Genomic DNA, 22612 nt, shown 5'->3' with positions numbered 1-22612 from the left:
ACAGATTAAGCAGCCAGCATTTTTTTTTTTTTTAAAGCAAGTCTGCATCTGTGTTTCACTAAAAGTTTGACAGATTGGATTAATAAACTCTTTGGTTTTTCCCATTCTGTTCACAAGCTATTGGATTGAAACTATAAGATGCACTTGCAAATAAAATGTTGATATTTTTTGATGATTGATTTCTTATTAAAATGAAAAATAGATCTACCATAAGAAAAGCTGAGAGAGACCAGCATGTTAAGGAAGAGTAATGCACAGGTTTTGTTGCTGCAGTTATCTTTCTTTCTTCTGTAAGTTGATTCTGGTTTTAATCAGCGGTGCCTTTTTTTCTCTTTTTTTTTTTTTCCTCCTGCTTCAAAACTTGTTGGACAGAAAACCCTCAGTTTCTTCATGTAGGAGAAGTAATTGATGGAGTGGACATGAGAGCAGAAGTTGGAGTTCTTACAAGAAACATCCTAATAAAGGGGGAGACAGAAAATACCTGCTATCTTGAAAAGGAGTGTCAGTTCTTCAGTTACGATACATTTGGTGGACATATCAAGGTTTGAAAAGCATTTTAAATTAACTTTCTGTCATATAAAGGCATATTAAGGACAAAAAGATTAATGTTTAACTTCAAGGCATTTGAAAACTTAAAGAACATCAGTTCATTCAGTTGCTTTTTGTGGAAATTACTTCATTCTCAGCTTTACCCAGATTAGATTTAACTCCTCAAGACTTAGTCTGCAGAACTGAAGGAAGGGATATCATGCTCAAACTGTTCTAGAAACGTCCAGGAGGTGCTGTAACATTGTATGTTAGGGATTGAACAAGTGACATCCATGCGTATACATCCTATAACATTACAGCATAAAACTTGACCTCCCTCTCTTCCTTTCTTTCACTGCCTTTGTTCCTCCCCAGGTGATGAGCATTGAATCCTAATTCAAATTTCCCATCTGAACCTGGGCACTAGAGAGGCATGGAGGGGGCAGAAACTGACTTGTACTATGGGGTTTTATATTTAGTTTCTTAAAAGTCTGAAAGTACTAAGGCTCTATAAGGGAAACAGCTTCAAATTTCTTGTATTATGAATAAATGAAGCTGAGAGAAAGGAGTGTTCTAGAAACTAGTATTTTAACTTGTGTTCACTTCTAGATGAAAGATTTGAGCAGCAGTGCTTCAATGATGCTAAAGAAGTTTGAGGCCTCATATTTTAATTGCAAATATATTTGTGTTCATTATGTGGTCAACACAGTTTAAATCTCTTTCTGATGTATTTGTATACAGATTTTAATTTCATAGTGGTGACCATAATAGTGGGAAAGAAAATAAGCCCTTTCCTACTATGTGTCAGCTTTTGTTTTGTGGAAGAAGGTACGTGGGCTCAAGATGTCAAGGGTTCACAATAATGTAATGAAAGAAGATAGTGACAAGCTGTGACTCTTGCTAAGTGTGACAAACATATAAATAAGCAGACCTTCGATTGTCTGGAAGGTAGAAAAGAAAACAAACTTTTTGACTCATCAAAGTTAAATTGTTCCCAGGAGACTGAGTAGTGAGTGTCTGCTGCCAAATCTAGACTTCAGCACTGAAAGTATTTTTGGCTTACGCTAATCTTACATTCTCAAGCAGAGGGATTCTAGATGTTAAGAAATATAATAGCTTTTGAACATCCTGAATTTCCTACTGGTCCCTAGTTCAGTAGCCTAAAGGGGGCTTAGTAGCAGTGAGGAGAGGTTTGCAGTTTTGATGCTTTGCAGTAGTTAAGAGCTAGAGATTAAAGATGCCTAAAAGGTCAGGTTTTGACCATCCCTCTATATGTTAGGTATACAAACCCCAAGAGTTCAATTAGAGGAGGAGGAAAAAAGCTTAATCAGTGCCCTATGAAAATGGATATTTTTGATAATTACTTAGTACAGCTAAGTTAATGAACTGAAGTTACACAAAAAAAAAAAAAAATAGGGTTTGTTTTGGTTTGGTTTCTCTTTTTTTTATTTGGTTTTTAACTCAGGTTAGCTCCTTGCAGTTTAGCTGTTGCACTTGGTTTATGCTTTCATAGCAGGTTAGGCGGAAGAAAATACTTTTCTGCATTACTGGTACAACCCCATTATGACTTACTTCATACATAGTAACATTACTGTGAAGGTGTATGATGGTGAGAATTATTTAATATATTCCTTAGTAAAGACATTTCTCTGGAGTGCAGTGCCCAGTTTTGGGTTCTTATTGCAATGGCAATGAAAACGTAGATGCACTGGTCTGTGTCCTGGAAAGGTAGTGTGGCAGTGTGTGATGATGAATGATGGGGAGTTGAGAGGAGAGATCTTATTGCTGTCTTCAGGTACTGGTGATGGTTCAGTGGCTACAGCAGTTCTTGGAGGTGCACAGCTGGAGGACAAGAGGCAATGGTACCAGGCTTAAAGAAGGCAAATAATGCTCACATACTGAGAAAAAGAAAGGGTGGAAGGAATTGACACCATGAGCATCTCTGTGACTGGAGGTATTCTCTGAGCAGCTGTTTTATGAAGCTGACCAAGAACCGAGCTCTCAGTTGGGCTAGGTATCTCAACAGGTTCCTTTGAATCTGCATTATTCTGTGATTTTTATTCAGCTATGCCTGTCACAGATGGACCATGCTGGTGCAGCTTCTTTACTGACAGTCCCAGATATAGGTGACTTCTGTTTGGTTGGACAGTACATGTAAGAATATTTCATCTGCCACCTAGTACAGACCAAATAGTAAAGTGTGGCAATATGTCTGGTGAAAATTCCTCTGTTGTAGCCACATGGAGATTTGAATTTTGAAATCATATATGAGGGATACAGTTTTGTAAGGCTTCTTGTAGAGCAAGACAGTAATATTTGTTATAACTTTTATTGTGTTGGCCTGTGACAACTGCACATCTAGCTTCTGTACGTCTGGGGTAGATGATGTATTAAAATTTCTATTGATTAAAAAGCAAATTGGTTTTTCCCTCTGGACTTAATTTTTTTTAGATTTTGAAGAATTTTACATCTGTTCACCTTTCCTATGTGGAATTGAAGCAAATGGGCCAGCAGCAGATTGGAAGTTACCCTGTTCACTTTCACCTTTGTGGGGATGTGGATGAAAAAGGAGGATATACTTTTAAAACTTATCTGGAAGGTCTTTCCATTCATCACTGTTTTTCCAGATGTGTGACTGTTCATGCAACTAATGGTTTGCTGGTAGGTGCACAGAGAGTAAAACCTGTTATGTTGGAATGAATATTATAAAGAGCATTTAGATGCCAAAACAATCCCCTCCCTTATGCAAATCCAATGCTCAGCAATTGTTTTCTTATTTCAGTGGATAAATAAATTACTACAAACAGTAATTTACAGTTCTCACCATTCTGTTTTGTCAGATTCTTACAGCAGCTAGCTGTAAGACAGCTGTAAGGCAGCTAAACTCTCCAGACAGCACTGTGTTTGTGAGGGATGAATAAAACCATGTGCTTGAATCATCTGATCTGCTGATACTGACACTTTACTCTGCAGCTGTGCCGAGATAGTAAAACTAGATGGTATTTGTCAAATAAATCTCAGTAAATGCTGTTACTGCTGACATAATGAACTTGTATTTCTACAGATAAAGGACACCATTGGCTATGACACACTAGGTCACTGTTTCTTCATAGAAGATGGCATTGAGCAGAGGAATATTTTGTTCCACAACCTTGGGCTAGTCACAAAACCAGGCACACTTCTACCTACAGACAGAAACAGCAGCATGTGTATTGGGATTAGGGATAAGGTATATGGAAGTTATGTCCCAGTCCCAGCCACAGACTGCATGTGAGTATGTGTTGATGAAAAAGTAAAACCCAGCCAGCTGTAGCAGTTGAACTGCAGATGATCTTTTGACAAAGTACAGATGGAAATATTTTTATCTATAATTTAATGAATGTAGTTCATGGAGTACTGGTATTTAAAAAATAGCAATAAAAATAACACTTAGTCTTCTATTAAAGAAAAAAATATTTTATAGGAACATTGTTGTTTCTTGTGATACTTGGGACCTTAGAAGTCTGTTGAACATCTTCACTACTGTGTAAACCTATACATACTCTGAAGTTATCACCACTATTTTTTCTGAATACTATTTGTTTCTTGTGAAAGCTTCTTAAAAACAGTTTATCATTGCATGGGTTAACATTAAACATTGCACAACATTAAATACAATACTGTGCACTGAACTAAAAAAAAAACATTTTGGACTTCTAGATGTGGAAGGTTTTGTGACTTGTATTTTGAATGTGAAATAGTTACTTCATCAGTTTACCTTTTTCTGATGCTGTTAAAAAGGGAAGATATTTCTGTTGGAGATAGAGGTTTTCTTTAGTAACTAGTTTCTGAATAATATTTCAGGGCCGTTTCAACATTCTGGATTTCTCATCCCAACAATCATCTTATAAACAATGCAGCAGCAGGCTCACAGGTAAGGCATATGGGTATAATTAATGACAAACTACTTATGTCACTGGCATTTGTAAAATCTGTAATATTTACCCTGCCAGATTTACATATATTTTCTTTTTTTATATATGCATCTTTTTATGTTTGGCAGCATTTTGGCATTGAAAATGCAATATGTATATCTAGGTGTGCATTTAGGTGATGCCAAAAATCTTTGTTGTGGCTGCAACAGAGGAGATCTCTTCTTCTTTGTATTTAATAGACCTGACAGTAGTGTCAGTGTAGAAAGGTAGTAGTGTCTGTGTAGAAATCCTTTTATTTTCACAGAATTGGTGCATTTCATATTAAGTCTTCTGTATTTTCTGTAGGTTGTCATGAGTTTAGTGACAGTTTTGCAAGAGCTCTAGTCACTGGAATGAAAAATTACTACAAAAAGGTGTTCATTGTGTAAGAAATAGCTAAAATGCTTCTTTTCTGTCAGTGGTTAGGCAATTGTTTCCAGCCAGTTACTGCTGATATAGCATTGCTTGTTCTGGACCTTATATTAGCGCAAATATCTTATCATAGCTGCCTGTGATATAAAGATATGTACATAATGTGGAGGCAGGGGCTGGAGTCTGTTCTATATTGGATTAGAGGCTGAGATATATAAGGTTTTTAATTGGACTTCTCTGAAGAGATCAGTGGGAATGGAAAACAGGAAAGGTTATTGATTGTTTTTGCAAAGGCTCTGGTATTGGAAGAACATGAGCCTGTGTATTTTTAGCCCCAGATAACATTTGTCTATAAATTATAACATTTTTATAAGTAAATAACTTATTTATTAGCAGTTAACTGTTATTAATAAATAGAATAGGATTCAAAATACTTACTCCAGATATTTCAATTCAGCTGTTAAAAAAATCAGAAAATTTCATTCTGTTTTTTGTGTGGTCTAATTCTTGTTGCTTTTATTGTAGTGGGTTTGTTTCTGTTTGATTATTTGACTGTCTGTCACTAGGAGGAATCTGGAGTCATCTCCCAAATTAAGCCAGTTCTTTTTTGTCCAACACAATGTTTTTCTACTTTGCCAGATTTATGTAATATAACTAGTTTAGGCTTTGCAGGCTAAGTTAAACAGCTTTTCTCCTTCTTTATCTGGTGCTTAAGTCCTACAAAGTCTTCTTCTGCCCATGTAGCTCATCCCAATAGATGTTACTTGCTTTTGTTAGCAGGATGTGCCTGATTGGAACAAGCATTTGTGTCTTACAAAGTTTAGCTACTCTGATATACATCCTTTGCATGGATGTAAACACGAGTATAAAGGGACCACGGCTTATTGTTTTGGAAATAGAATAATTCAACTGTGTTCATATGGACTCTGCACTAAGGAGCTTTTGCTGGTATAAACTAGAGCAATTCACAGCAAAATAATTCCATTCCTTCCCAAGGTCCTTAATTATGCAGTGAAGCCTATTGTAAGGCTCTATGGGCAGTAGATATTTCTTTTGTTTTGCTGTGTATGAGAGAGAAGAAAAGGGGAAAAAACCCAACCTTTTTCATATTTCTGAATGCTTGCAGATGCTTAACAAGCTTTTAAGTTTATTTAAGTCTATTTTTTCAAGCATCAGAGGGTGTTTTGGATAAAATGAGTCTGCCAAACACAGAGCTGTACTTAATTATATGTGAGGTAAGATTTTGGGATTTTTTTTTAATGGAACATCCATATTTGCTTTGTAATGGTTAATCAGAAATGTCAGTGCATCATCATTACACACTGGGATGGGAACGTTACTGTAAAGTAGAATTTCCAGCACTCATTGGAAAATTAGTATATTCTTGGACTGAAATGCATTAAATCTTTTAAGCCAGGGTGAATTGACTTTGTACATGATTCTTGGAAAGGTTGATGACTGTTTTTCTTGAGATGGAGCACCCAGTGTTTCTTTAGCTACCATTTAATTCTTTAATGTGCCTTTTGGGGTGATTTGTTTTTTTTTTAAAAGGCACACGACCTATGGTCAGGCAAAAGTTTTGATGTCAGTAGGTGTCTCCAATGCAGATGTTGTCATGATGCTGCCTCTTGCGAACACAGGTGTAGTTGAAAGGGAAATTTTGTAGGTTTCATTTAGCAGATAAATCCAGCTTATTTAAGAGAAGAGATATTAAAAGTATAGAAAATGAACAGATCATAAAATTATTACTGCATGTCATTGACACAGTGCCCCGAACTGGCCAGATTTCTTCATGTGCTTTTTTTTCTGTCTACTGAAAGCTCTTGAGGGTTTTTTTGGCTGTGCCATTTAAATTTTGATGGGAGCAGAGATGAACCAACCTTAACAGACTGAAAGAGTAAAGATAGGAGGAATGATTTTGAGTATCTTACTGTGAGTAGTATTATCTATTAGTAAAGGAAAATCTAGTGTGTGGGATGACATAACTTAATTGCGGAAGTTACATTAATTTGGACACTTTTCTACTTTGAAATACTAGAACATGTTAAATATGTGGTGTTGAACGGCTTCACTGAGAAGCAAAACACTTTTTAGTTGATATTATCCATGAGAATGTAGCCTTATTTGCATTATTTGCCTTATTTTCTCTATTTAAATTTTTGTTTGGAGTCTTTATTTTAAAATCTGTATCAGCACCAAAAATAGTCAGAATCACTTATACTATTCTCTCATTACTTGCAGGATGCTGGAATATGGTATTTGTTCCACAGGGTTGCTACAGGAGATTCTCATAGTCTAGCCATCGAAACCAAATCAGAGCTTACACCCCTAGGAATCTTCTATAACAACAGGATTCATTCTAATTTTAAGGTAATGTAGTATGTTATTAAAAAAGATGAAGTTTTTATCTCTCTGTATTCTATATTACAACTTATCGGTTCGCATTTTAAGCTGGGTAGGAGATTAGATTTTGTGCTGTGTTTGAACTCAACTGTAGAACAGTGTATAATCAGCATGGGTGTATTTTCTAGTTGCATTTTAGATATTCAGTGCTTCAGAACTTTGTAAGACACAACTAAAATCAATTAATACTTCTAACAAAATACTATTTTCAGAAGTAGCATTTCAGATGCTACTCTTTACAGCTTTGTTTCCTACGCAGAATAAAGCTGACCCTTGAACAACCAAAGTTTATTATAGCAGTGATTCATCCAATAGCTTGCTGAGGTAGCTACAGTTTATTTTTCTGAGTCTCAGGTGTTTGCGCATGGTGACGCAGTCTCTGGCTAGAGATTAAGGTTTAATATTGCCTTAAAGTGAGGAGCTCACTTTTTTGCATCAGTTTTCTTATGAAGTTCTCATCCTACAGTCATTGAGGAGGGTTCTGTTAGCTTTTAAACCTTTTCCACATCTCAGCTAAAGTTGCACTTCAGCTGAAGTTCTTAAAAGTGTTTCATTTGGAATCTAGTTGCTGTGGGTATGTATAAATATAATGACATTTACAAAGCCATCTAACTCTAAATAAATACTTGTGTTTGTTTGCTGCATGAGATTCTCATAATTTAACCATTGAAACCTCATAAAATCATTATTGGATTTTTTTTTTTTTTTTTTTTTTTTGCCAAATGAAACTGATTTTGCCTTAAGATTGTCTGGGATATCAAGGAATGATGCAGTGTTTGGAAGTTGTGTTAATGTGTTAACATTAACTGTAGGGACTGTAGGGAATTTTATTTAGATTAGAATTAGAACATACTCAATACAAAAGTGCCTGGTGAAGAAAAGATGTTCACCTGTATAGCTATTATCATCTCTAAACAAAGGTAGCAATTTGTGTGCTAAAGTTCCATGTTGAAGGAGAGCTCCACTAGCAGGTCTGAGGATCTACTTGTGTACAAGACTCAGTTGTAATCCTGATTTGGATCAGAGGTGAAAGTAGTCACAGGTATTTGTATGTAATTCAGGTAAAGGAGCACAAATGCTTCCTCATGCTTTTATTTTTCTCAAATAATTTATTTCATACTGGATTATTGAGTTTAAAGCTTATTACTGTATGGATCAAAATAATCTTTTATGGTAAAGGTAGTTTAGTGTTAAAGTGAAACACAAAGGTTTTTTCACAGTGGGTTTTTTCTTTTCTTTTCCATTTGTGAGAATAATTCAAACTCACCACAAGATTGGCTTCCAGATTTTCCAGAACAGCGTCTGGTAATAAATGGAAAACCTCAAACAGATGTTGTGAAATAAATCTAAAGTGACCTTTGATAATCTTCATTGCCTTTTTTAAAAAATCACAGATAATTAATATCATTTTAGCACTGACTGGTTTATTATATTAATTAGCTTGTTTTCCCTTAGACAATATGCCAGTTGAAGCCAAACTGAAAGATCTTAGAGTTTCTAATATCTGTATAGAATGCAATGCCTAAGTTTTTAAAATTTCATTTTTACTCTATCTTTAATTTTGGATATTATGTATTTCTTTCCTTGTTTATTTCAGGCTGGTTTGTTCATTGATAAGGGTGTTAAAACAACTAATGCTAGTGCTGATGATCCCAGAGAATATCTCTGTTTGGACAACAATGCAAGGTAAAAGATACTTTCTTTCAAGTGGGTGAAAAATGGCCACATTTTGAGACTGCTCTTATATCCACATGGGGAAAAACCCTTTTAAAACAAAAATTTATAAATTATAACCAAGCAGTAAGTTCATATGTGTTATTTTTCTTCATTTATTCGTCTGTTTTGGGAACAACAGAGATGGTATCTCTTAAAGGGTTTTGGGTTTCTTCTGAGCTTTTGCTCAGGACAGTTTCCGTCCTCTTAGAGGACATTGTTTTAAACATGCTCTGTTGTCATGCTTAAAATGTTTTCTGGAATTGCTGCTGATAGGAAAATATTCCTTTAAAATCTAATCTTCTGATTTATAACTGTGTTTTAACTAATTGTTAGAAAAAGGTTTCAGTAGTGCATCCACTCACCTTTCCTACTGCTGAATGTTTCTGCTGTTCCTTCTAGACTTGGAGGTCATAGCTCGGTAGTACAGTTCTACTGAAGGCTCTTTGCAGAGGTGGTACAATCAACCACATTTTCTTCAGTTTACAAAGTGAGAGAAGGTAATGGAGAGTCTAGGAAAGTGCCAGGTTTATACTGTGCCTGGTTAGTCTTGTCCTGAACTTTAAATAAAATAGCCTGGGATACTGAATATTGGATAACTGTATCTGTCAACATTTTATTGTGTTAACTAAGTATTAGCATTGAAAATATGGTTCATAGTATAGTTCTTTATAAATAGATTCTTTATTGTCAGTTGACCTGTGTTTAAGACAAATGACTACTGCAAATACAAAGACGAAAGTTCCAAATTTTGATGATACTTGATACTTCATAATACTTCTGTCATGTTTTGACAGAAAATCCATATAACCCTTGCGGTTTACCTCAGTCATAACAGTTAATTGAGAGGAGCTTGAGAGGGGCAGGATGCCCTTTGAGAGCCTATAGTGTGTTGAGGATGCAATGATCCTAATCATTGTACATGGAATCAGACTGGAGGGATTTAAATGTTAATTGAGAAGACTGAGTCTATCAAAACTTAGCATTTACTGATCTTCCCATTTTTTCCCTTAGATGGGGAGGGGACAGATCCAAATCTCAACAAAAGAGTATCAGGTGATTGGGATAACAGACTAGGTATCTTTACCTGCTCAAAATGCCTGTTTGCAGTTTTTTAAAATGCATTACTTTTTGTCTGGGGTCCTGGGGGGTAATCAAGTGAAAATGTCGCCAATTCTTTATCAGACTGCTTCTTCCTACTATTTAAACTAGATTCCAGTCATGATTTACTGTACAAGACCATCTTGGTAGCAATGCAATAAAAGAATCTCAGGCATGCCCAAAGAAGCAGCACTGCTGTATGTCAGAAAAGCTTGAACCATTTGTAGGATTAGTTAGACAGATGTCCAGACTGTTCTTGCATAACTAATGTCAGCCCTTTGTGTCCTTCCAAGGAGATTATAATTCCCTTCATCAAACTTTCACATTAATGCTCCACTACAAGTGGGGAGGGCAGAAGGAAAAGGGGGATAAAGGGAGGCTAAAGGCAGCTAAAGAAACGTAGAGAGACTGAGCAAGAGCCTGTGAGAGTTACTGGAAAAGAGATGTTTCACGTTCCTTCTTCATTATATCCCACAGACGCTTTTCTAGCACTGGTGAGGACCAGAGATGTACCTGCTTTTAGCTTCTTTCATTCCAAACATTAAGCAGAGTGAAACTTGCCCATCAGATGATTGTTTGTCTTTCAGGTTTACTCAGCTCAACATATATGGCACATATAAAAAAAGGTAAAAAAGTTTTCTTGTACTGAGTGTTTATCTCTCCCAGGTTTCGACCTCATCAAGATGCAGACCCTGAAAAGCCCCGAGTTGCTGCCTTGATTGACAGATTAATCTCTTTCAAAAACAATGATCATGGAGCCTGGGTTAGGGGAGGCGATATCCTCATTCAGAACTCTGGGTAGGTGTTTGGAAGCAAACAGCTGCATGCTGTTTTCTCTGAGGCTTTATTTATGGAAGTGCATTACAACAGGGTTATAGGAGAGGATTGATGGTTAACTTCAGGAACTTCTCAGTATGATCAGCTGTCATACCATTCCACAGCTTCAATTATGCAGGTTTATATGTGATTAGATGAGAACCTGCCTTAAACAGCAAAAAACCAGCTGTAGTAAAAAGAAGCCTGAGAGTTGGTAGAGACAGTAAATTCGGACTGGGATTTCTGTTGTCTCCCTGAAGCTCTCAAGTCCTGTTTGAAGTGTGTAGAAAATTATTTTACTACTTTTTAACAACAATGCATTTGGAAAAGTTAACTGTGTGGTGATTATATGTTCCATTAATAGAAAAAGTCAATCTTTTTTCAGTGCATAGCAGGATGTACTCTTACATTAACCAATTGTAGGATAATTCAGAAAAAACAATTGATGTTCTGGACTTTCTTGTAGGTTTGCAGACAATGGAATAGGTTTGACATTTGCAAGGTGAGTACTTTTAAAATAATTTCTCTTTTGTGTATTGTCCATGAAGTCTGTATGACTTTGCTTGAGGAGGGCTGTTACAGAAGTAAAAATGGTGCTGGAGATTCTTGGCTAAAGATTTATCTTTGATGTGCTTTGATAGTGATGGGAGCTTCCCAAATGATGAAGGTGCCAGCCAGGAGGTATCAGAATCGCTGTTCATAGGTGAGAGCAAGAATTATGGGTTTCAAGGTGGACAAAATAAATATGTGGGAACTGGAGGAATAGACAACAAGACACGCACTCTGCCTAGAAATCGGTAAGTATGTTATGAATGAAGGAAGTGGAAATACAAGAAAAATTTGCTGTATCAGATGTAAAGACCCTTCTTGGTTGAGCTGTCAAGAGATTAAGACTCCGTTGAAAGTGATGCTCTCTTTTTAATGCTCTGTGTGCAGCTGTGTCACTCTCACCTTTTTACTGATGCAGGTTCATCTGATGCTTCCACAGGTTACTATTCTGTAGAAATTTAAGTTATCCTACTTAAATTAAACCTTAGACTTAAAAACTATTTAGGTCTAGAAGAGAGCCTTCAGGTAAGAGAATTTCAAAGGTCAATTTGGGACTAGAGACTGCAGTCTGTCTGTGACAAATTACAGTCTGTGACCATGATCCTTCTCTTTTCTCTTTGACTTGCACTGGTGCTTGTTTAACATAATGCCAAGTCCTACCCTTGCCACAGAATAAGAAAGAGGACTGTTTTGGTTTAAGCCCAGCTGGAAATTAAGCCCCATGTAGCCACTCCCCTTTCCTCACCTCCTCAGGTGAGAAACACAAAAGACAGAGATCAAGCTGAGACAAGAACAGTGTACTGGAAACAATGAGATTAAGAATATTGACAATAATAACGACAATATTAATAACAAAGTTATATAAAACAAAGGTGATTTATGTGCAAAAAAATTGCAAAATTCTCGCCACTCAGCCTGGCACTGGGTAGCTCTCAAGACAAAGAACGAGATGGCCAAGACTTACATTAGCATCCCAAAGTGTTCTCCTGTGGACAAATACTCTGGTCAGGACCAGTGTTACCTCACTGCTTTCCCAGAAAAATAATTCTCTTCCTTCAGAAAATGAGAAAGATTCCCACTTCCTAGCCATGGTGTAAGATGGTATCAAGTAGCACAATGTGTTGACCATGCCCACATGGCTCCAGGTTCTGTCCCTACACACGGGACAAGTAGGACAAAGGGTGAAGTGGGCCCCGGCCACCCTAGTTTTTTGCTGTTCAGCCATTTAAAGAGGAGAGGTTAATGTGGTGGTGATATGAGGTGTTCAGTCTTGTTGAGTGGAATCACCTAACAACTGATGCTGGAAGGGGCCTCTGGAGGTCATCTTGTCCAACTCCTCTGCTCAAGAACTGTCACCTAGGACTCAGGTTCCAGGACAACCAGGTTTCAGGTGTCTTTACTATATCTCCCAGGGTGGATTCTTCATAAATTTCCTGGGCAACTTGTGCCAATGGTCAGTCACTCTCTTAGTGAAAAGTTTCTCCTGTTGTTTAGCAGGGACGTCTTATTTTTCATCTCGTGCACATTGCTCCTGGTCTTGTCTCTGGGAATAGCCTGGCTCCATCTTCTTTACACCCTCCCTTCAGAGGATTGAGATTCCTGCCTGAGGCTTTTCTGCTCCAGGCTGATCATGTCTCCTAGTGTTTCTTCCCATAGAGATGCTCCAGGGACTTAATCATCTTTGTGGCTCTTTGCTGCACTTTCCAGTGTCTCCATATCTGCCTTGTAACGGGGACAAGCACTCCACATTGTCGCTTCACCAGTCCTGAAGAAATGAGAAGTATCACTTCCCTCAGTTTGCTGATAACACTTCTCACAGTGCAGCCTTGGATACTTTTTACCTCTTTGTGGCAAGGGCACGTTGTTTGGCTTATTGTTAATATTGCTTCCTCTAGGACCCATAGGTCCTTTTCACTGGCACAAGAGGTTGTTGCTCCCAATGTGCAAGACCTTGCATTTTCCCATGTTGAACTTCATGAGGTTCCTATCTATCCAGTTGTCCAGCCTGTCTGGGTGGTAGCACAACCCTCTGCTGCATCAGCTGCTTCCCTCTGTGTTGTGCCCTCTGCAAGCTTGGCCCATAGACTATACTTGGCCTAATGATCCAGGTCACTAATGAAAATAATGAACAAGACTGGACTTGGTATTGACCACTGGGGAACATCACCTGTTATTGGTCACCAAGTAGACTTTATGCCATCACTTTCTGAGCCCAGCCATTTGTCCTGTCATCCCACCCATGCTTCATGAGGATCTTATGGGACACAGTGTCAAAAGTCTTCCTGCAGTTTGGGTAGACCCTGTCCTCTGCTCTCCCACTGCTCTACCAGGCCAGTCATTTCATCACAGAAGTTTATCAGCTTCTCCTTGGTGAATTCATGCTGATTATTCCTGATGACTTTCCAGTCCTCCAGGCACGTGGAAGTGGTTTCTAGGATTAGCTGCTCTATCATCTTCCTGGGGGTCAAGCTAAGCCTTACCAGCTAAGCCTACTATTCTTTGTCTGCTCCATCCTCAAGTTAGAAGTGACATTTGCTTTCCTCCAGTCTGCAGTCATTCCAGTTGCTGTGATCAATCAAAGAGCAGGTGGTATTATTTTTCTGCTGTATTTCTTGTATTGAAAAAGTGGCACATTTTCATATGCAGAGTGATAGCTCCGCTAACAGGAAAATATAGGAGTAGGGGATTTTTTGACTCATTAGAGAAACGCAGAAACTGTATTTCTTGTGCTAAATTCTATCTTGCGAGTCGTTCTGTAATTGTTACTTTATTGATTTCTGAGAAGAGATGTATTTGACACAGATTCAAGTGTACCATGAATTTTGTTATAGGATGGTATAAATATTTGCTTGCATCAACAGGACATTTCCAATCAGAGGCTTTCAGATTTATGATGGACCTATTCACCTTACCAAGTGCACATTTAAAAACTTCATGCCAACTCCAGACAGATTTACCAGTGCGGTTGGATTCTTGATGAAAAATCCATGGCAGATGACTCCAAAAAATAACATTTCTCATGTGAAGTTTGGTCCAAACGTAAGTTTGCTACAAGTTTTCTTGAAGTCCTGCAAATGGTTTTCTTTTCTTGTATTTAACATACACAAACAAGATCTGTAGGTCATTCTTTCCACACATACCTACTTCAGAGTTTATCTCCTGGCTGGTGGGCACACACACCTCCTTTGCCTCCTAACCAAAAAATCCATTACCATCAGAGATGTAGGATATGTTACACTAAATGATTCACAGCTTGTGGTAAAGCTGAAAAGAAATTTTTGTAAGATTTTTAAGGTTTGGTATATCCTTAGTAACGAACTTTCTGCAGCAAATATTAACACTATTCAGAAGCAAGGGCTGGCCTGAACCTATTAGTAAAACCCAGCATGTCTGCTTTGCAAGATTCTGCTATCCTTGCTGTAAAGTTTTTAGTCAGCTTTGTCAAATTCCTGTGTTTCTCCATATGTGGAGATGTTAGTCTGTGTTTCACCTCAGGAAAAACAAAAACTTTTATTGTTGTCAGGTTTCTTTGAAAGCCTTCTTTGGGAAGCCTGGTCCGTGGTTTGAAGAAGGAGATCTGGATGGTGACAAGAACTCAATATTTCATGATCTAGATGGCTCAGTGACTGACTACACGGATACCTATGTGGGCCGAATGGATAATTACTTGATTCGACACCCCAAATGCATTAACATCACAGAATGGAATGGAGTGGTTTGCAGTGGGAACTATGCACAGGCTAGTACTTTTGGCTTTCTGTTTGGGGCAAATCTATAATATGAACTACTTGTGGAGTCAGGTAGCGTAAGAAATAAAAAATTACCTGTCTTTGGATTTCAAAATTTTTTGACTTTTAAAAATACTTCTGTATATATCACACCTTTGAACCAGTTGTCTATGCATAATGCTTTCTCTCAGCAGACTGAAGGTACAGTATCAGATGCTGCAAGATAAAACTAAATGTGTTTGTCAAGAATTCTATGTTACAGCTGTATCTGCTAAGACATTTTTTCATTGAAGGTGCCTTCTTCCACACAAGTTCTCTCTGCTTTTTTTCACAGAGTGGATTTTAAGGGGTTATTTTCTTTGTTTGTTTTCTGGATATGTTAAATACCACCTTCTGAATACAAATCTTATGGGTTTGATTCCCATTCTGGTTCCTGCTCTGTGTGGCCAGGTGTTATAGCTGATTTTTTTTTTTTTCTTCCATACACTTTTTTTTTCTGTAAGATTGGAAAAATCTATAATAGTTTTTTAAATAGGACTTTTATTCAGGAGAGATTTGTGTATTACATAACTCAGAACATCAGATTGCAGCATTTTGGTTAATATTATCCTGATCATGCTTCACAATTTCATTTTCTTTTGCAAAGAGACCAAATTTTCCTATTTTCACCCTCTTAAATATCATATAGGTTTATGTCCAAACCTGGAATGGACAGAATCTTTCCATGACTATTGTCCGAGATGAGTATCCAGCCAATCCCATGGTTCTTCGAGGTATTAATCAGAGAGCAGCTGCCTTTCAGCAGTACCAGCCAGTGGTGATGCTCCAAAAGGGCTATACAGTGCATTGGAATGGAAAAGCTCCGAATGTCACCTATCTGTATCTCATTAACTTCAACAAGTATGTTTATTTTCTTTCATGGCTTTGATCCATAAGCCAATACTGAAGTTATGTCCTGCAAAATTACTGTGCATGAGTTTGCAACCATCTGGAAGACCAGAGCTTGGGTTTTGGTTTTTTTTTTTTTTTTTCATAGTTACAAATACAAAAGTATGGGATTAAACAACCAATCTGCACCTGAAGTTAAACACTTGTCCAGTATAGTGTGTTTAAGGAAAAACCTTTGGAGAGGATGATGTAGCAATAGTCAAGTCAGCAGAATTGCGGTTGAATAGCTTATCATACTTGATTTTGTTGGCAGATGAACTTATTAAGTATCTCTGAATATCTCTGAAGTATATAACCAAATATATCCTGTGAGAATCAGTTATTAAAATGTTTAATGAAAGGCTGTGCAGATTTGATCATCTGGTTGAGGGTTTAGGAGCTTTTTGTGTTCCTGTTTCTTGTTTTTTTGGAGTGATCTCTTTGTTCTGTATTGACACCTAAACTGTTCCTACAAGGACTCATACATTTTATTTTGGTTTTAGGAACGACTGGATTCGTGTTGGTCTTTGTTACCAACCAAAGACAGATTTTCTTATAGTGTTGGAAACCTTTCAAAGGCGGTCCTCTGCTCTGTCAAGCAAGGTGGAGCGCTACGTGCCTGTGTCTTCAATGATGGAGCTTGAAAGGAATCGATCAGACAAGAGGTTTTACTTTGACAACAGTACTGGGTAACTCTTGTCATTTGACTCTACTAGAAGATGTTGTTTAACTTTGAAATGTCCAGTTTGAAAGTGTTAAAAGCAATTGGTTGAGGCACTTGCATAAGGGGAAAGCTGTTGAGAAGGACTCCAAAACCCTTTGGAAAAATGTTCATATGTCTTTAAATCTCCAAACTACTATGGTTGTCATTGAAATACTTTCTATGAGCACCACAGTGGCCAAAGATATTTCCTAGCCCATGTCTGGGGAAAATACAGTATCTGGTGTGCTGCAGAGCAGTGCATTTTAGGATTTAATTTCCTAGTCTTCAGAGAAAGTATCTGTTTTCTTGTTAAGCATAAAATTCTATAAATTTCCAAGAAACTCTCTTCCAACATTTAAAAATGATAAAAATTATTTAAAAATTTTTTGAAAATCTTAATCTGTTTTCAGCTGTCTCAAAAGAACTTAAAAGTCCTAGTCTCTCTTTCAAAAGTACTTCTCACAGAGGCCACTAAGATCCTTCTGAGAGGTTTTAGATACCATGAGCTTCCAATAAATTAAGTCCTGTGTACATCAGTTGTGAGTTTTGCAAACATTGATTCTAAATTTATAAGTTGTGCTCTTATTTATTTTGTTCTGTTACCTGCTACTGTGCCTGTCTGTAATAAATACACAAATGAATGTAGTTTTTGAACAGACATTTATGTTGCTCTGTGTAAGAGCTTTACACCCTGAATTGCCTTTCAGGCATTTGAAGTAGCACAACTGTATTGTTCAGTGTTGATGGGTGAAACTGAATATTTCTGCTGCATGTCTGCAAAGATCTATGAGCAAGGAAAAAATTCATGCTCTGCAATTTGGTTTTTGCTTTCTGTAAGCTGCTGATCTGGGGACTGATTTTTCTTTGCAAAGCATCTACATTTATATTGATGTCTCCTTTAACTGTGGGGAATTTTAGATAAGTTGCTAGGGATTTCCTAACTCTAGTGAACTGTAAATATCTTGAAACCTTTGGACAGTCGTGCAGAAGTGAATACTGTAGTTTGTCTGCTTCTGAAAATCATGAAATATAGCTGCTAAGATTAAATATAAGTACCTATATTTCACAAGTTAATTTAGATTATTTTTCCCCTTTTTGTGTAGATTACTGTTTTTGTTTCTTCAAGCCAAATATAATAGGGATGGTCACAGTTATTGCTCATCTCAGGGATGTGAAAGGATCAAGATTGTGACCAAAGATTCATCAAAAGGGATAAGTAATTGCATGACAAAAGCTTACCCAAAGTACTACCAAGTACCAACCGTCATAAAGCAGATGCCAGAAAAAACTACTGTACCATGTACAAAATGTGGCACAACTCAGGTAAAATAAAATAAGCTAAAATTTTCATGAACTGTAGAATTGGTGATGCTGTCTGCTCAATTTAAGTCCAAATTTCAACCTTCCAGCACAGAATACTGCACTTATCAAATTACAGTGGTCAGTTTGGTTAATCTTCTTGGACTCCTTGAAGGTTTGGAGTCCTTTCTGTAGCACAAAGGTTTCAGGGTTTTTTTTCTTCTTTTGTTCAACTCTTGCTCCAAGTGCTACAGAAAAGGGACATAGGTGGATTGATGTCTTGCACTGCAGTATTGTCTATGCTACATGGAGAGCTTTGCTGCAGTGATCTACATGGCAAACCTTCTGTTTGGATCTTTAGTTATTAGCATGAACTTGAAATTGTCTCAGCTATACAAGCTGAGAAAAATATTGAAATTAAGAGATAAAATAGGTTACACTATGTATCATTATATTTATTAGGATTAGTAGTACCATAAATAATGCCACTGACAAATGGATATATTTGCTTTGGAGCATGGGCTGTCTGTTGTAAACTGGCATGATAAAGTGTTGAAGAAACAGTAATATATGTACTTAACTGTTTTGTTTGATATCCAGATGGTATTCACCAGTGACCCTCACAGAAACTACCTCCTTGTGCAGATTAATTCATCTGTTGAAAAAGCATCAAGCAGAAGTCAGCAAGCATTTATATATGTAAGTATTCTTTATGGTTTTCTTTGTAAATATCACCATAGCAGTTTGTATTATAGCAGTTGTACATCTCTACATAATTCACATCTCAGTTTTCTTCACTTGAATGAAAATATTGGTTCATTTTTTAAAAAATAGAGTCAAAAAACTTATATTTAAACATTAGAAAGTGAGGCTTCAAAGCTGCATATTCGCTGAAGAGAAAAATGTTCCCATTAGAGTTTAAAATGTTCAGCTTATGTTTAAATCTGTGTGGGTATACATTTATGACTGGTTTTGGAAATAAACAGTGCACATAAACTAACAATTTGTTAGTTAAATACATTTTGTTGAAATTGTCCTTGTTGCAAGCACATTAGCAAGTTAGTGGGATGGGTCACATGAGCCATTAAACTTTGTGGAAGTCCTCTACATATCAATTGCTAAACAATCAGTAGATTTCTGTATTTGTTCTGATGTGGCCCAAATAAGCCCAGTGATGTGGTTCTGTATAACAAGTACTTTAGTTTGAATTTTCCATCCAGATGCCGAAGCAGACTTGCACGTGAAGGTGAAATACCACTTAGTCTGCGCATGCCTGTAATTCTGCAGTGTCATTGTTGGCCTGGCTGAACCTTCAGTTATTCAGGTAGACAAATGGCACATGAGCAAACTTCTCCAGGAATGTGTGTGCCATATCCAAAGCAGGAGGAAGAAACTGGGCTGGAACTAACCTGCTGCAGGGATCAATTTCAATTAATAATAAATCTATTACTGTAAAGAAGTTCAGGGGATTTACTATCTGAATTTTAGCTTCCAAAAGCAGGAGAAATGACTGAGGCAGGTAGTAAGTCACCTGGAATGTGCAATATTCCTGTGGAAGCTACAGGCTTAAGACTCCCATGCAATTTCAGAAGTCACATTAAGGAGTGTTCTTTCAAAGGGAATACTGAAGAATACTGAATACTTGCTAGGGAGAAGCAAGTATTAGTAAGGAAATTACTGTGTCTAAACTAGAGTAAGATTGATTAATACTGAGTGCAGTAGAATTGCTGTTTGTTTCATATTAACTTCCTTTTCTCTCTCTTTTTCTTGCCATTCAGGTCAATGATACCATGTTCTCCTTCAAGGATAATGGAATACTTATTGTCGTAGTAGATGCCTGCACTGGCACAGTGTTGGGAAACAAATTATTTTCTGGAGTAGACATTAGGCGTGTAGATGGATATTTAAAATCTGGAATTCCACAAAGGTATGTCCAATGACCAGTCATTTCCAGTATGTCCTGCAAGCTGTAGCTCTGCTCTCTGACAAGGATTTAAATAATGATGAATAGGTAATGATACCTGAGTGCTGAAAGTGAACAAAACATATGTCTAAGTTCAGGCAAAAGGAGAAACAGAGGAGCAATTTATTGGTCAGTAGTCTTATTTAACAAAACTAAGCAGATTTTAAACACTTAAATTTTTTCTGGTGTTGCCTTTTTCCTCAAAAGTAATTTTCTTTAACAAAACGTCACGTAATGAAACTGCTTTGCTTAAAACAAGAGTAACTTTTTGTTTAATAAGGACAGTGGCAAGGGCTATGTGAAAGATGTCATACTGTTCTCTCCAGAAAATTATTTATCACTAAATGAAGATAGAGAGTTAGTCAGAAAATAATCAGTATTTTAATTCTCTAATTTTGGATCAATATCCAAACTTGACTTTTCTGATACAAAATACTATACTGTATTTAAATAACACTTTCCAATTATTTTGAAGTTAAATTTAAAGTTACTTTAAAACCAAGAAATTCTAAGTCCTTTTTTCAGAAAGTGTTGACTGTTTCCATGTCATAAGTATTCATGAGGAATTGGACACTGAGGGCAGCTAGCTGGAAAGGTTTGTAGCAGAATATTAAAATAATGTGTTTGTAATAGCTGCTGTGTCATGCTGTTCCTGTTGCAGGTCTATCATTCTGCTGAGCACAAGAGGTGATGTAGCAATTCCTAATAGTTTAGCTGAAGCCTTAATGTCCCTGGGGACAGCGAAACCACCTTATCTTCAGAGCAATGGTTGGTGGAAATGTTGCACATTTCTTTGGCACCACCTTGGTCTTTGTGCTTGCGTTGGCGTGGTGGGTTTCTTATGGGGTGTGTGAGAAGGATGCAGCTGGTGGAGGGTGGTTGCCAGTTTGTGCTGGTGTGGCTGCTGTGTGTCAGCTCTTGCTGAGAAGGGAGATGGGCAGCCCTTTAGCAGATGGGGCAGAAAAGCTCTTTATCCCATTGTGTGAAACTTGTTGCAAACAGAGAAGTAACTAGCAGTTCTTTGTGCCTGTGGATCACACAAGAGTCCCAGGCTTTTTTTGTGAAGCTTGTATTTTGTGCCTCACCCAGCAAATGTATTTTTAAGCAATCTCCTGTGCCTGCCTAGTATTTCCTGTTCTAAAACAACTTGAAGCTAGAAATGAGAAGCTATTGGTATTTTGAGGGATGATGAGTTTATAGGCCACATGGGGTAGCTCTGATCTGTTCAGAGTGATGCCACAAGTTGTGGTTGAGAAAGCAGGTTTTATAACTGTCCAATTAGCTGTGATTTTAAATTAAGATTTCAGGGTATTTAATACTAAGTATTGAGGCAGGAAATTGCAAATCATTATTTCCTTTTAAGGTGCATGTAAAGCTGAGAGTGGATGAATGCCCTGAATAATGTGGGGGAAGGAATTTTGGGGGTGCATGCCTTTTCCTACCTAACCAGTCCTGTATGATGCTGCAGTGGGCTTGGCTGGTTTGGTAATGCTGAGCTTTTTCTGTCACAGGAAGCTTGGCCTTTCTGGGCTTCAGAGGAAACGTTAAGCCATCCTGGATTAAGCTGTTTACCAGTCCTGCTGGGCATGGGCTCGTTCAGATAGAAAAGTATATCCCTCTGCAACTGGAAGAATATGGCTGTGCCAGAGCAATTAAAAGCCGTCAGAAAGACCTTGAGCTTCTGAAGAAGGCTGCACGATCTCATTAAAGACTAAGATGTACATAAAATCTGGGGAAAAAAATGTGAACTAACTTATTTTTTAATTTATGGCATTTTAAACTATATTGTTATCCAAGTAAATCATGTTATTGTCTGACAGATGTTTGCCAGCATTGACTGCTTGAATGCCAATCTGTGCACCTTCTAGTTGTACAAAATATTGAAGAATTTATTAGTATTTGTATAAACAGGTTTCAGAGATTTTTCAGATGTTTGTATTTACTGTAAACAAGTTCCTTCTGTTTAATACTCCTTTTGTATGTAAGAGGGTATTCATAAAAGCCTTAAGTTTTTAGTAACAGGTGTTCGAGTGCATTTTGGGTTACTTGAAAGATTAACATCAATGCCTTCATAAACAGCTTGAATTGGTCATTATAACTTAAGCATTTTTCCCTCAGCTGTTTACGTGTTTGCATGGGAGTTTATCTGTCAGCTCAGTTACATTCTCAGTCTGCTTTCCAACGTGTTAAAACCCAATTTCCCCTATACATGAGGCTGACTCAAGGGATTTTTAGCTACAGTAAAAATTTTTGCTTTTCTGTGGGGAAGATGGAGGGAGGAATTCAAAGATCCAGCCTGGGGCTGGGTGAGGATTGTGTAGCATTCAGCAGAGTTTTACAAGGCTTTGTGTACAAGCATGGCACACAGAGCAGGAAATTACTCCTGTTCTTTAGGATCACTGTTTATTATTCTTTCTAAATACACAGGTGTGTCTGTAAGAGTTACTTTAATAAACAGTCTAGAAGTTAAGGCTGCAATCTTGAGTACAGCTTGACTTCAGCTTAGTCTTTTAAAGCTTTTAGCCAGAAGGGCAAAGCTGAGATACTGTTACTCTCA

General features: G+C 37.3%; 1 protein-coding gene across 4 annotated transcripts in view; it reads left to right on the top strand.

The window, feature by feature from the left end:
- Nucleotides 1-21874, top strand: part of CEMIP2 (cell migration inducing hyaluronidase 2) — a 47782-nt gene extending 25908 nt beyond the window's left edge. For 3 of the 4 annotated variants that reach the window (XM_041458434.1, XM_041458436.1, XM_041458435.1), the window contains 18 exons: nucleotides 373-542; nucleotides 2980-3189; nucleotides 3593-3798; nucleotides 4372-4441; nucleotides 7095-7223; nucleotides 8854-8942; nucleotides 10737-10868; nucleotides 11353-11388; nucleotides 11528-11683; nucleotides 14297-14474; nucleotides 14959-15174; nucleotides 15852-16063; nucleotides 16594-16779; nucleotides 17897-18116; nucleotides 18693-18791; nucleotides 19871-20019; nucleotides 20717-20823; nucleotides 21567-21874. In XM_041458434.1, coding sequence (XP_041314368.1) covers nucleotides 373-542; nucleotides 2980-3189; nucleotides 3593-3798; nucleotides 4372-4441; nucleotides 7095-7223; nucleotides 8854-8942; nucleotides 10737-10868; nucleotides 11353-11388; nucleotides 11528-11683; nucleotides 14297-14474; nucleotides 14959-15174; nucleotides 15852-16063; nucleotides 16594-16779; nucleotides 17897-18116; nucleotides 18693-18791; nucleotides 19871-20019; nucleotides 20717-20823; nucleotides 21567-21763 — 2762 coding nt within the window. In that variant the 3' untranslated portion in view covers nucleotides 21764-21874. Of the gene's footprint in view, nucleotides 1-372; nucleotides 543-2979; nucleotides 3190-3592; nucleotides 3799-4371; nucleotides 4442-7094; nucleotides 7224-8853; nucleotides 8943-10736; nucleotides 10869-11352; nucleotides 11389-11527; nucleotides 11684-14296; nucleotides 14475-14958; nucleotides 15175-15851; nucleotides 16064-16593; nucleotides 16780-17896; nucleotides 18117-18692; nucleotides 18792-19870; nucleotides 20020-20716; nucleotides 20824-21566 lie in introns of those variants that run through there. The other variant, XR_005954386.1, reaches the window with a different exon arrangement.
- Nucleotides 21875-22612: the final 738 nt, after the last annotated feature.

This window comes from Pyrgilauda ruficollis, unplaced genomic scaffold, assembly GCF_017590135.1.
Source record: "Pyrgilauda ruficollis isolate IOZ18807 unplaced genomic scaffold, ASM1759013v1 scaffold128, whole genome shotgun sequence".
Classification (NCBI taxonomy): domain Eukaryota; kingdom Metazoa; phylum Chordata; class Aves; order Passeriformes; family Passeridae; genus Pyrgilauda; species Pyrgilauda ruficollis.
This window is presented reverse-complemented; position numbering and strand designations above follow the sequence as displayed.